Here is a 14784-nt window from a genome sequence, read left to right as displayed (position 1 = left end):
CTTCTTCTTCTTCTTCTTCTTCTTCTTCTTCTTCTTCTGGAGTTTCTTCGCTTCAGCACTGTTCCCACAATTGACTAGGGAATCACAACACTTTGTCGGTACGGCCAGATATAACGAAGGCCATAGTTCCGAGTCCGGGGAGTGGTACCAAACGCGCGCACAACTTATTCGTGGTCATTCATGCGAGCTTGCACCAATGAGTCGGACAGCCACAGACTTGGCGAAATACTATTGTTTTTACTCCTGTCCGCTCGACCACTTTTCACCATTTTCGCTGTATTTTTATTTTGCACCACTGGCTCGCATGATTTTTCTTTTCGTACGTTACTTGTCAACATGAGATTATCGCGGCAAGAACTTACGTTTTAGTTTTAGGTGCACTGAATTTTCTAACCGTAATAGTATTTTAGACGTGTTTTTTTTTTTTTTAAGTAATATTTACCTTACAATTAATATCCAGTTCGTAAGTTTTACGTAGGTTTAGAATTTAGTTTCAGCAAAAATCAAAACAAATATGTTGATATACGGAATACCAACCAGGAGGTCTACAATATACTGTTTTTTTTTATTTAGAAGTCAGAAGGACCTCCAACTAAGCCTCTGGTAACTGGTCTAGCCACGGTCCCCGTCTGCGGTGGGCATTTCATGTGCCATCTTTTAAATGTACAGTTAATTGTACACACTTAAACTACGAAATGAATAATAAACGTCACTCAAACACTATACAAAGCGGAGACAGACATTTATTTGACATTCGAGCACCAGGGAAATCCTAGACGACACGAAAGATAAATATTTACAATTTTTCAGTGTGTTAACCTCCAACTTGCCTTACCACCAAACAATTTATTGTGACCCGAAAGTCGTCGGTCCCAAACTGTTCCCTTCAACTGTTAGTGATGTCAATATATTTACACAAAAAATTACCATGCATAACTTGAACATAAATAAATATAATTCTAAAAATTGATGATTAATAATCAATCCAAAAAATGTATTAGTTTTTTTATCGTTCATAGTTCATAGTTATCTAATAGCAGAAATAAAAAAATCAATTACTATATTTATTATATATGTAAGCCAAATATTTAGAACCAAATTCCTTTGAAATGTTGTTGTCATATTTTTCAGTGTTTTGATCAATTAAGGGCAACTTTTTGTGTAAGTACATCCACATTCTATTTATTTATTTATGACTAAACATCAACAGGTCAAAGTCAAACAGTGCGGAGACCCTATTGAAGAGTCTCTGTAAACCACCGATTGCGCCGAACATGCCATAAGTAGTTCGCTGTATGGGCAGGCGCAGCATCGAATTATTCCGTAGGGCTCGGGGTTGAACATTGATGTCAATTTGCTCAAGGAGAACAGGGCAATCGGTGCGTCCTTGCTAATTATCCACAATTAGGAATGCCCTTGCTGTATCTCTTTGGACCGACAGGGACTCCAACCGAGCAGTATTCTAATATGGAGCATGACAAGGAGCAGTACAACGATGTAAGGCAGTAGATATCCGTGAAGTCTATGGAAATCCTGAAGATAAACTCTAGAATTCTGGAAGCTTTGTCGACGGCATACGAGATGTGCTGCTTGGAAGAGAGTTGTGTATCCAGAATCAAACTTAGGTCCTTAATATAGCTAACGCTCATAGCTAGCTCAATTGCAGTGCCTGACAAAACATACTTGAACATAATATTCATTTTCTTGCATGAAAAAGAGATAACCGAGCATTTGGACAGGCTAACATAGGATTCAGAATACACCAATCAACAAAATAATTCAGCTGACGTTGAAGGAAGCAACAGTCTTCAATTGAATGAATTCGAATTAAGAGTTTAAGAGCGTAAGATAATCGTGGTCCCTAAATTACCAGATTCACGTCGTTGAAGTAAATTAGGAAAATCAGTGAATACCCTGGGGTATGCCGGACGTAGCAGCGATCATAAGGGACTCGGGATCACCAATGACAACAGTAAGATAGCGATCGGTGAGGTACGACTGAAACCATTGCAAAAGGCAGCCGTGGATACCAAGCCTGTCTAGTTTTGCGATTGATATGCGGTGATTCAATTTATCGAAGGCAACAAATAAGTCAGTAATAATCGATACTAATATTTGGCTTGCAGTGAGCGAGTAACGGTTCCAAAACAACGAGTTCGAACAATTTAGTAACAGCGCTAAGCGAAGTGATGCCACGGTAGTTGCCAACGTTCGGTTTGTTACCCTTCTTGTGTATTGAAAACATGTGCACTAGCTTCCAACAGGATGGGAAAACGCCGACGTTCACGGACCGTTGAAAAACGTGCAGCAGCGGGGACAGCAAACTGTCCAAATGCGGATGGAATTCCGTCAGGACCCGGATTGTACGGCGAAGTCCTGGAAAACATCTCGGGATTGATGTCAATTCTGCTCATGGTTTGGCCAGAGAGTGGTACGTAACTGGCAGCCAGTTGGGCATGGTCGTCACTCAGTCTCTCGTTCGTGACGACACTTTAGCCAATTTTTCAGAGAACTGCTGACAGATATCTTGCGAAGATGAGGCCACGTTACGATTATGTATCATAGACGACGGCAGACCAGCTTCATGACGTTGTTCATTGACAAACTTCCAAAACAGCTTGGGATGTGACTTAAGCTTTCTCTGAAATCCATGTCGATACTGATGAAAGCACCGTTTCCCAACTCGTTTGTATTCGTGATTGGTCCTGACAAAGTGACGTTGAAGGGATTGTGTGCAGTGCTTGGTGAATTTCCTAAGAGCGGCTCTCTTTCTGGATTTCAGTCGACGAAATTCGCTCGTATGCCATGGTGGATGGGTCGTATGATGATCATAAAGGCAAACAACTTTTTCAATGAGGGACTTCCAATATTACAAATTCGTCACTATTTCTTGAGTTTTATATTAAAATTATGTGTAAATATATACTTCGACTATATGTTTTGCAGTACCTCTGCGTGAAATCAACGATTTAAATAATTGAATAAGCTAATTTAAAAAACAGACTAAAGTGGTAATTTTATACGATATGTATATGAAGAGATGAAAGTATAGAGTTGATAGTTCTGTTAAAGTACGGCAGTTTGAAAATTATATATAGAGAGAAGAAAGCGAGCAAGGACAACTTTTAAGAAGGTATAAATCGGTTTGATCATCTCTCTTTGCCACACTCCCCTGTTGGAGATGGATGGTGAGGGGTATTCCCCCAGGCACCACTGGCACAATCCGATTTGTACCTTCCTAAAAAGTTGTCCTTGCTCTCTTTCAACTATCTATATACAATTTTCATAATGTCGTACTTTAACGGAACTATCAACTCTATACTTTCATCTTCTCATATATCGTATAAAAATTACCGTCCGTTTTTTTTTTAATTAGCATCTTCAACTATGTAAAAATATAAATAAATATGCATAATTTGGTGATTCCATATTCAAGGTGCATTATAATTTGAGTTTTGCAAGCGTTGGGAGAAATATTCCAGTTTGAAAATAACAAGAGAAAATATCTAAACTTTTTTGCAATCTGCTGTAAATAACACAAAGTTTTCTTCCTTTAGCGGAAATGCTTGTGTCATCGGCGAACAAAGATTAGTGTAAACCCTGAGGCAAATCAAGAAGGTCTGAAGTGATAATGTTAGGTATATCCGAATGCAAGGGTATGTCCGAAACAATTACGAGTTTCACAGTGGAATGTTCGGGGTAGCCGGCTTGCATACATTTCATGACTTCCTGGTCCCGATTGATTAAGTTATCTTTGGAGAAACCTGGATTAAAACCAGAAATACTGAGCTATATAAGATAAAAAGTTATAACAGTATATTTTAAAGTAGAGATAGCTCATTTGGTGACTTAGTAATGTATATTAGAGATACCATTGAATATAAAATCGCTGAAAATGTCTGTAGTAATGGCATCCATCACATTAATGTCGAATTAAAGGGTGTAGCGTTTAAGGTGATACTCTAAGGAAGCCTTAGCGTGAAACTGCTAAAGCACAAATGTCAGCTTCCACAAAACATACAGGTCTGTAATTGCTACTCATTGGTTGCTGCGCTACAACAAACAGAGAGTAGCAATTACAGAGCTGTATGTTTTGTGGAGGCTGACATTTGTGCTTTAGCAGTTTCACGCTAAGGCTTCCTTAGAGTATCACCTTAAAATCAACACACATTCAAATTGCTCCAGTGAGTTGATTCCATCAGGTGCGTAAAAGTTTTCAAAATGGCGTTGAAAGAACAGTGCGTGCGGAAAAAAGTTTTGCACGAGTAGGGTAGGATGGTGCAAAAGGCACCGGTTAAGCAAAATCGTCAATTGCTGGCGTATGGAAGCTAAAATCAAGAAGAAAGTAATGGTGTATGGTTCATTACCATGTCTTCTACGAAGATCGAGTGATTTCGAACTACAAAGCGATGAATTTTCATGATTTAAAGATATTTTATAAATTGGTTCCAAAATGATAGTGGGGCAAAACGCCTGATTCATGGTGCAATATGCACCACAACATTGGGCCAAGACGCACCACAACATTGGGGTAAAATGCACCGTATGATAGACAAGCCATAACCCCTGCAAGTAGATAATGCAAAGGGATGAGGTATTTCAAATAATTATTCCTTTATGTTACATCAGAAATAGGGTCTCAATAGAGTGTTGAACTGTGATTCATGAAGTAAAACATCTAAAAAATATACGACCAGTAAATTCGTTCAATTGCTGTTAAAAGCTTAATTTGTAGTCAACGATTTTAACAACTGTGTCATATTTTGCACAAAATGCTATTTTTTAAAGAAATCAGTAGGTCAATATATGATTTTATGATCAAGAATTATTTGTGAAACCTCCAGTTGAAAATAAACACAATCCGTTACTCGGAAAATGCATATGAGGAAAATTTATCGCTGTTTTTCTATAAGTGGGCATTTTACCCCAGGGGTGCATTATGGGCTGTTCTCCCTTACTTTGAGAATAAAGATCTGTCGCATCGTGCCATCGGAAAAAAAAAGTTGGGAATCGCAAATTCCACGGTGTCTGGTATCATAAAACGGTTCGAAGAACGTCTGACTCTTGATCGGAAGTGAAGAAAAAAAAAGCCGTCAAGTCAACGAGAGCGATCACAAACGCGTGGTTGGGGCCTTTAAACGGAAACCGAATGCCTCAGTTCGAGATGTGGCTAACAAGTTGCATGTGAGCAAGACTTTCGTGCAGAATATCAAAACTCGACTACGTACGTACCGTGACGAGAAATAGAATATGATTGCAAAAAGCCATGCCCATATGTAAAATGGCCGATGCTAATCGCCTTAGAAATCACACAATTTTTAGCGATTTAAGTGATCATTGCATGATTTTAGATTTTTGGTAAAGTTATCAAAAAAAGTAATTAGCCACGATATATTACAAATCGAGTTCAACAGATCTAGCGAGCCAGTAGTGTAGTGGTAAGCGTGATTACCTCTCACCCCAGCAGGCCTGGGTTCAATCACAGTCGGCGTCGCCGGGATGTTCTGAGGCTTAACATCTCCCCCGGTTCATGAGTTGATGGGTCGATAGGTAGGGTTCAGGTGTGGGAGTAGCCTCCTTGGCGTCGGTAGCATTGGTGCTCAGCACGGAAAACAAGATCGACGGAAAACAAATCAAGGAAAATAACAAATAATTCAAAAGATACATTGATGGCGTTGGACCTGTACAAGATGTAAACACATGCTTGAAGAATATGTTATCAAACTACAACGCAATATTGAATGATTGCATCAAAATTATTACAAAATATGTAAACGTTAAATGTACACAATGCTCGTCGATGAGCCTTGATTTGTGGACATTAATTAAAATTAAAAACAATTATTTAAAAAAAATCTCGTCGTGATGCTAACAACACTCGTTGTGCGGAACTATTAGCTAATATACAAGCAAAAAAACTTACTTTGAAAGTCTGTTGAACAATACGTCACACTCAAAATTATGGCAAAATATCAACACAATACATCAAATCTCAGAACAATAAAAAACTGGTAATAAATGACAATTGTATAACTGATAGTAAGTTAATCTGCGAAGCATTTAACGAACACTTTTCAACAGTTTGTTCAAAATTAGCAGAAAACATCACTCTGACGGATTCAAACCCATTACAATACATAGAACCGATTGCAAATTCATTTTTTCTACAACCCGCATCCGCAAATGAAGTTGTCCTGCTAATCAATGAATTAAAAACTAATAAAAGTCCTGGCCCTAATCATATCCCAGCAAAGATAATTTAAAAAATGTTGTTTCGCTTTCACGTATTTCAATCTAATGATTCAAAGAGGTATCTAGCCAGACTGCTTTAAAACTGCGAACGTTATCCCAATATTCAACTCAGGAGATTCAACAAAACCTGATAATTATCAACCTTTATCGACCCTCTCAGTTTCCAACAAAATATTCGAAACATTATTGATAAATCACACAGTTCGTTTCTTAGACAATCTTAGAGCACTTTATAGTATGCAATATGGATTTTGCAACAGAAGCAGCACTACCGTCGCTATAACTGAACTTGTTGGTCATATACTGGAGGAAACAGGTTCCAAGAGATATGTGGGAGCTTTATTCTTAGATTTTAAAAAAAGTCATTCAACACTCTGAATCACGACATTTTACTACGTACGTTAGATCGTTGTGGAATCAGAAGAGCTGCAAATGATATAGTTCAAAGCTACTCAAAAGGCAGAACTCAATTTGTTTCGTATGACGGAGAATTAAGTTCCCTGAGACAAATAAATACAGGAGTTCTCCAAGGGAGCAATATTGGGCCCTTCCTATTTTTCATTTACATTAACGATATTAGAAAAACTCGCCTTGCTGGTACTCCGAGGTTGTTTGCAGTTGACACAGCCTTATTTTATCCGAATGTCGATCCAAAAGCGATTATTTCAAGCATGAATGAAGACTTACACATTCTCCAGGAATATTCATAATCCTTCCAATTGTTCTAAGTTTTGTAATGGGTGTTAACGTCATAGAGCAAGTAGAGTCATTTAAATATTTAGGTATCCATCTAGATTGTACCTTGTCTTGGGATCTGCATATTAAGGAACTAGCGGGAAAAGCTTTATCTGTGTGTGGAATTTTGAAACGGGTTAGTTGTTTCATTCCTCAAAAAGTTCTGCTTATGTTCTACTACTTAAAAGACTGCAAGTATTAAAAAAATCGATGAATTAAAATAATATATAATCTACCTTTCCTGTTTCCATCTGTTCGGTTGTACACAGATTTCCCACATAAAGTATTGCCTATACAAGGCATGTGTGAAGAACAAACATTGCTCTTAATTCAGAATGTGCAACATAATTCAGCAAGTATCCATAATTTAAGTATAAATGTGACGCCACGATTGCACAACCCCAGGTAAATTACTCATCTCCCTCGATAACGTGCGTATTCAAACTTTGGTAACAAACGGTTAACTTATATAGGTCCAGCCAAATATAACAACCTACCCAGAGATATACAGATGCAAACATATCGTTCATCATTTAAATCTAACATTAAGTGTTATTTACGATCTCAAATACCAGAACTATTAATTTAATCTTTCTCATATTTAATTTCTTTATGACGTAGGACTCCGTCTGTGATTTCTATATGTGGGTACACTTTGTGAAAACCGAAAATGGAACAAGTAACAAAATTATGAAAGATTTTGAATGTTAATAACTCAGCTGCCCCATGATCAATTTCAATAATTTTATCACCAATCGATCACAAATATTTCTACGCGTCTGATAAATTTAAGATTTAATCATTTTCAGAAGTCACTATTGAAAATTGCATCAATTGCACTGTTGCTATGATAGTTAAAATTATCACCGATTGCCTGCGAAAAGCGATTTCTCTAACACAGATTTCAAAATTGAATTCCAACCGGTCTCACCACACGGTGTTTATTCAATCACCGCGTGGTGTGTGGTGGTGTTCTCTCAACCACTGATCGGTTTCAGTTCCAATCACCGTGTGTTGGGGTGTCCGGTCGTCGGCATCAGCAGCAGCAGGGGTTTCGGCACGTGGCGTTGAACATTGTTCTCCAGTACACAACGAAAGACTGCCTGCAAGCAGCGAGCTGTAGCCCACATGAGAATTCATAGAATGAGGAAGAAGCCGCACCGCTATTGATCAGAAGCAGTAGCTCTTCGTGAGTCGCTGTGGGCCATCTATACCAAGCGCGTCATCCTCATTCCAAACAACTTGCAGCTCACCAGCCTCATCTGTGTTTAACACCCTACTAGCTCAGCATTACACAACCATCACAACAAAACGGTCCTTTTCAGGACCACCATAAATTTGTAAAAGAGCATATTTTGAACATATTTCAAGGTCATCAAACGGTCAGTTCCCATATCAAGATAGACCTGGAATTAGGGCGTAACAATATAACCGACGGTAATGTGGGGCAATGGCGTGCCTTGAATACCTGAAAATCATCAAGGGAAGTCATTGTTTACAAAAGTTGTTACGCCTAATTCCAGCTCTATCTAGATATGTTTAAATCTAACATACCATGTTTTTGAAAGCAAAATTGGGGATGCAATTTCAAAAACCAAAGTCAGTTGCGGCTTGAAAGTGACAGTTTTACGCTGTTTACGTGAAGTTTCCTCCATATTAATAGCACTTTAAATGTGTCAATGTATGTTTAAAGAAAATAAAAAGTGATTCTTTCTGCAAAATTCTCATTCATTCACTCAGCAGAATTCAATCCTAAAAGGCTCAGCATGGAAAAAATAATAAGTGAGGAATCATCCACACGACTGCACTCATAATCATTCATGTTATGCTCAGCTGTGTTTTTTGCTTAATTCTGCGTGGGGAGAGTGGAAGGTACTCAAAAAAAAAATCGGCCCAAGAATGCTATCCTGAGGAACTCCAGCTCTGACAAGGAGTAGATCCGATTTACAATTATGATAATTTACCAGCAGAGTTGTGTCAATTAAATATTTTTGAACTAATTTTATAATGTAGAGAGGAAATTTTAACATTTTCTAATTGGCAATCAAATTGGTGTGCATAATACCACTGCGTTCCAAATTTCGTTCCAAGGAAACCAAATCTAACGTCCGGATTTTGACTCAAATGATTTTTATTTTCATAGTAGTTTGATCTTAGTTTGTAAATATTTATATTTTCATGTTTTTTTTTTAAATTGTATTGCAGACACTTTTCTATAATTCCTTGAACACAATTTTGTAGGTTCTACGTTTTTAAGTTTTTTTTTGTGTGAAAATGCCTTTTTAAAAAGTAATCAATTTTTATGTTCTGATAAAACATGTATGAAATGTTACTTAAATAAACAAAACCTTCACGCCCATAAATTTTCGTTGAATTGTGTTAGTAATATTTTTTAATGCATACGTTGAGGATGTTTTCAAAACCATACTTTCTATACTTTTCCATCACTTATACGACCACTCATACGATAGATTTAAACTCATTTCAATCCTCTTCAACAGTCCACCATTAACTACTTTAGTCGGTCTCTTGAGCAGCAAACCTATCCGAGGTAACACCCTGGTACAGGCTAGTGTAACAAACAAAACAACTTTTGCACCATCCAGGCCCATATATTCATTGCCCCCGTAAAGAAGAGGTACTCCCCACAGCTCTGTTGCACTTCAGGCTCAATGGTACAGTATTCATCATCCCATCCGTTGTGCCACTTTTTCAGCACGCTTAGCGAAAGAGAATGTGTTTTTGTATACCCATCCATAGAGGCGTCTAAAGACAAGTCAAGAATCCAGTTGGACCAGGTAGCACAGTCTTGACTCCGTAACCTATTTTTCTCCCGATTTCGCTCAGGGTATACAAGCACATGCGATTCAAGGTCTTGTTTAGAACATGATTTATGATGGTGAACCCCATTCAAATGGGTTTTCACTTTTCAACAGTCTGGTTTATTGAAAACTCTGTTTCCATCGACTTTCTCATAAGACACGATAAATCTAATCTCAAATTTCTGCTTTTATTTTCAGCGCCAACACCCAGATGGACAACGACGTAACTCCGGTCTACTTAGCGGCTCAGGAAGGACATCTTGAGGTGCTGAAATTTCTAGTCCTGGAAGCCGGTGGATCACTGTATGTTCGTGCCCGCGATGGCATGGCTCCGATCCATGCGGCCTCCCAGATGGGATGTCTGGACTGTTTGAAATGGATGGTAATTAAAATTGATTTAGCTTGGGTATATATTATTGACCGGTAGTGTTGATCAAGAAGTGTGGTTGGAACCTGTTTCAACAACCGATGAAACGAATAATTGGCGGTATGTTGCTTCCCAGCATTGATCCGGCAGTGGATATGGTGACCAACTTGGTAGTTGGTGACATTTTTTTTTATCGTTCCCTATGTTGAACCATCATTGACGATAACAGGTTGCATTTTTTAGTTCCACTTCAATCGTTTGAAATGTGCATTTATCAGCAAGATCGTGGTTTCTGAAGCTAAAGGTATACGACGAGTAATACAACTTGATGGAAGGGTGGTATGCCTGCCTGTAAAAGGGAGCAATGAGACTATTTTTTTTTTCATCGATTTTTTTACAGTTAGCGTAAAACGGAGTAAAGTTGATCAAACCGTTGCGTCATTGAATTTTCTATTATCGAAGAAAAAAAATCGTAAAATGGTTTTTAAATAACTTTTTTAATATTTCAGTATCTTCTTCTTCTACTTATTCGTATGTCAAGCTTATTGCTTATCGCATATTAGCTTATGGTATGCTCTCAGCTTACTGTTCTACACACTTAGTTTTTTCTACCGAGCTCGGCTGTGCAAATCTCGGCAACAAAAGTTTTACTGAGATCTCAGCGAACATTTCATTTGTTTGCTGAGATTCAACTAAGCAAAACCCGAGACTCAGCAATCAAATGTCACTTTTGCTGAGATCTCAGTGAAACTTTTTTTTGCCGAGATTTGCATAGCCGAGTTCGCTAGAAAAAATTAAATGTGTAGACGCACTTCCACAGTTATTAATTGAGAGCTTTCGAAGCCTGTTTCATTTTCGCATTAGTATAATTGTGTGACAAGTACAATATCTATGCCCAGGGAAGTCAAGAAATTTCCAACCCGAAAATTCCTAAACCGGACCGGGAATCGAACCCAGCCACCCCCCGAGCACGGTCTTGCTTGGTAGCTGCGCCTTTACCTACTGAGCTAAGGAAGGCCCCTTAGATATTTCGGAATGTATTCGGCAAAACTACTTATTTTGCCTAATTTTGGGCTGCTGAATCTGAATCTTAAAACAGATTTCTGGTTTATATGAAAAACTGATATTAATTATCTTTTAGCTAATTTTGCAACCAGACAAAACTTTTTGTACCTAAGAAGACATTTTTTTCTGCAGAATTCTTCTCACTTGATTATTTTTCAACGAACCAAAATTAAGTATCTACAAATGCTAACATTACACTGCAACCAACTCAATCAACTTCACCGCAGGATTGAAAATTAGCATTTTTAATCACATTTTAATACTAATAAATCAACGATACATGCAATAAAGACTGTACTTGAAAAAAAAATCAACAGACAAAAATGATCACATATTAGCTATGTTTTTGAAAAGTTGGCTTATTCAACCTCTTCTCCTAGGCTAAATGCCTGCACCTTGGGCTTAACGCTACCCATCAAATCCTGTGCAACACTTGCGCCATCTTTCTTACACACTTTCATCCATTCTTTCTTCAAATCCTTGTCGTTTTTGAAGACCTTTCCTGTTTTCCGGAGCTAGCCCTTCATAATCTCCCACACAGCTAAAAAAAGTAGTGTAAATTTCCTTTACTAAGATGCACATAAATTGAACGTCATATATCATACAAGGTGACATCATAAATCGTGTAAATTTATGAGACATGTCATGAAATATTCCATATATTGTATGCAAATGTCCATCTTTGTCAGCAACATTTCTTGCAAGTTGCTAGTTTACGTGAGAAGGAAGTTTTCATGCTTGAATGTGCAAAAATTTTTCTGTGCAGAATTTTTCTATTTGGCGAAGTTCTGGCGATTTTGACGGATTTGCCTCTTTAAGCACAAAAAAATAATATCGTTGGTTCGTACCACTACATCACCGGTTTCGCGTAATGGAACGATGCCAGATCCGGGGAAAACAGAGTGTCACCTTGGTGAGAGCAGAGGAAGGACAACAGGCGCTTTTGGAGGCATTCTTCTTTATATATTTGGCCGTTGATGGTGCCGGTCGTTATGTACGGCTAGTTGAATTTGCCGCACCCACAGATCGCCTTGACGACCTTCCTCTTCCGGAACTTCTCCGGAACATCCAGGCAGGGCTTTCCGACGAAAAACTCCCGGCCGGGGATCTGCTTGGCGTCCGCTTTAATGCACGTCTCGTCGTCCATTACGATGCATTTCGGCTGCACCTACCACTCGCGGTACAGCTTCCTCGCGCGGGATTTGGAAACCACATTCTGTTTATAGGTTCGGTTAGGCGCCTTTCTAACTTTATTATATGCTGGACGTACCAGGCGGAAGAATTGACCTTCTTGGCCACGTCCCGAATCGAAAGGTTCGGATTGCGCTTGAAGTAATCCCTCACCTTCCTTGCGTTCATGGGGTCGGTCGTCTTCGCTTTTCTTCCGCTGCTGGGTCCGTCTGGGTCTTCTTGAACGATTTTATCACACGGGACCCGGTCGAATTACCGATTCCAAACTATTTCTCGATCCACCTGTGGGACTGGCCTGGATTTTCCACGACCGCTCACATAATTTTTTGTCGAAGCACATTTTGCTTGGAAGCCATCTCGATAACCACTTTACAGATTGTGACGATTTTGTAGATGTAAACATTACACTCTAAAATAGTTTTACTCAAAATTTCTTCAATTTTTACCCATGCATTAAAAAGTTATGCACAAAAGAAAGTGTTGCATTTTTTTCGAGCACAATTTTTAGGACAAGATTCAGTGAGGCATATTGCAATAGATGACACAGTTTCAGTGGTAGTGAAATCCAAATTTAGGAGCAAGCAAAGCATTTCCAGATAAAAAGTTATACAAAGATATTCATAGGTTTACGCACAATACATTTTCAAATTGATTTGAGTTTGAATTTTCATAAAAATAACATATGTCCAATCCACACATTTTCACTGACATTTACTCCCGTATTTCATGAGCTTGTTGGTGAATGAAGTAATCGAGAGTGATTGTGATGAATACAATCAAATGTGGTTTCTAGTACTGTGTGCTTCTAGTACCTCCTGAACATATTCATTACAGCTAAAATACTACTTTTCGAAATTATGAAACTATGAGATATTATAACAATAATTTGTATATGTGAGATGCATGAAGAGAAGGTAAAGTTTGTGAATGACACTAAAAAGCAGTCAATTTTGTATTCAGAGGGTCACAATTAGCTATTTTAACTGTAATGAGTAATCGTCATGAGTAAGTACTATTCGTTGTACACAGTAAAACAATTATTTTGATGTATAGCACTTCAATCTTGTCAAAAATATGGTGTAATATTTTTGCCAAAAAGGACAAAATTATCATAAATACTGTGCATGAACTGACGTAATGCTGCTTTTACTACATATGTTTATTTTTGTGGCCATAAAAATTACATGAGATTTTCGACATGATTGAAGTGCATCCTCTTGGATGTAATATTAAAATTTATTTTTTGCTGTGTAGCTAATTGCTAATTGTGACACTCTGGAAGTGAAATTAACAGGTTTTATGTGTCATACATACATTTTACCTCGTCACATATACACATTATTATTATAATATCTCATAGTTTCATAATTTTGAAAAGTAGTATTTTAACTGGATTGAGTATGTTCAGGCCTGCCTCCTACTATAAACTTAATACAAACAATAGCAAACCATTTAGAGTTTGAGGTATTTGTTTGTGCATAGAACATGCTGGTTAAAAATATTCAGGTTTATTACTAATACAGAATCTATGACAAAAAGTCAAAAGACAAAAGGTCGAGAGACACAACAGGTTGAAAGGGCAAAGCTTCGAAATCCATTTTTAAGAATGACTATCTAACAAAGGTTTATATTGAAGGAACCGGATCGGTAGTCGACCAGTGCAGACGTGTTTTTAAGTTTCTCCTGCGTTTTCTTCATCTATTGTGCAGTGATGTTGATTGATTGTGCGCTATTGTGCGGTATATGCAAGGGGCGCATACAATGAAGAAGGGCTGGTCCAAACTGATGCAGTTTTTGATTTCAATGTTTTAAAACACTCAAAAATGAGTAGTATCCCAATAGTATAACCAGTGGTAACTAACGATCCTAACGGTCCCAAACAAATCGAATAACGTACCCCATTCCAGTAAAAATTCTAGTACCACACTATGTTTGTTTTGATTCGCTATGAAAGTTTGACAGATACAATGGGAGGCTCGTGGATTTTCCTATATTTCGAAGGGTGCATCGAATAGCTTGGGACCGAAGATAGTACCAGAGCTGAGCCAAAAAGTTGAGCACGTTTCTTCGGAAGCTTCTGGTCTTAGAGTTACCTCTATGGTATAACCAAGTTATAAGTTACAATTTGACATATGATTAATGTCGCGCTGATTTAGAACAGTCAGATTCAATGAGTCATTTGCATATCATTATGAACTGCCATCTGTCTCATCATTCACTGCCCCGTGAGAGTCTGAATAATTGAGAGGTAAAAGAGTCACTGACAACCGAACACTCAGTCATTAGCTCAGTCAGCACGTTTATTCTTCCGTGATGGTATCTAATAGGGTTACGGTATGTAATGTGGGTCTA

The 14784-nt window shown here is 38.0% G+C and overlaps 1 protein-coding gene across 4 annotated transcripts in view; it reads left to right on the top strand.

Annotated features, from left to right (window-relative positions):
• f (forked) overlaps positions 1 to 14784 on the top strand; it is a 470851-nt gene that overhangs the window by 329091 nt on the left and 126976 nt on the right. For all 4 annotated transcript variants that reach the window (XM_065230982.1, XM_065230983.1, XM_065230981.1 and 1 more), the window contains one exon: positions 10008 to 10191. In XM_065230982.1, the coding sequence (XP_065087054.1) occupies positions 10008 to 10191 (184 nt within the window). The remainder of the gene's footprint in view (positions 1 to 10007; positions 10192 to 14784) is intronic.

Source organism: Ochlerotatus camptorhynchus, unplaced genomic scaffold (assembly GCF_037179485.1).
Source record: "Ochlerotatus camptorhynchus isolate MF236.1 unplaced genomic scaffold, CSIRO-AGI_Acam_v1.1 ptg000336l, whole genome shotgun sequence".
Taxonomy (NCBI): Eukaryota; Metazoa; Arthropoda; class Insecta; order Diptera; family Culicidae; genus Ochlerotatus; species Ochlerotatus camptorhynchus.
Note: the sequence above shows the minus strand (reverse complement) of the source record. Positions and strands in the feature narration are given on the sequence as shown.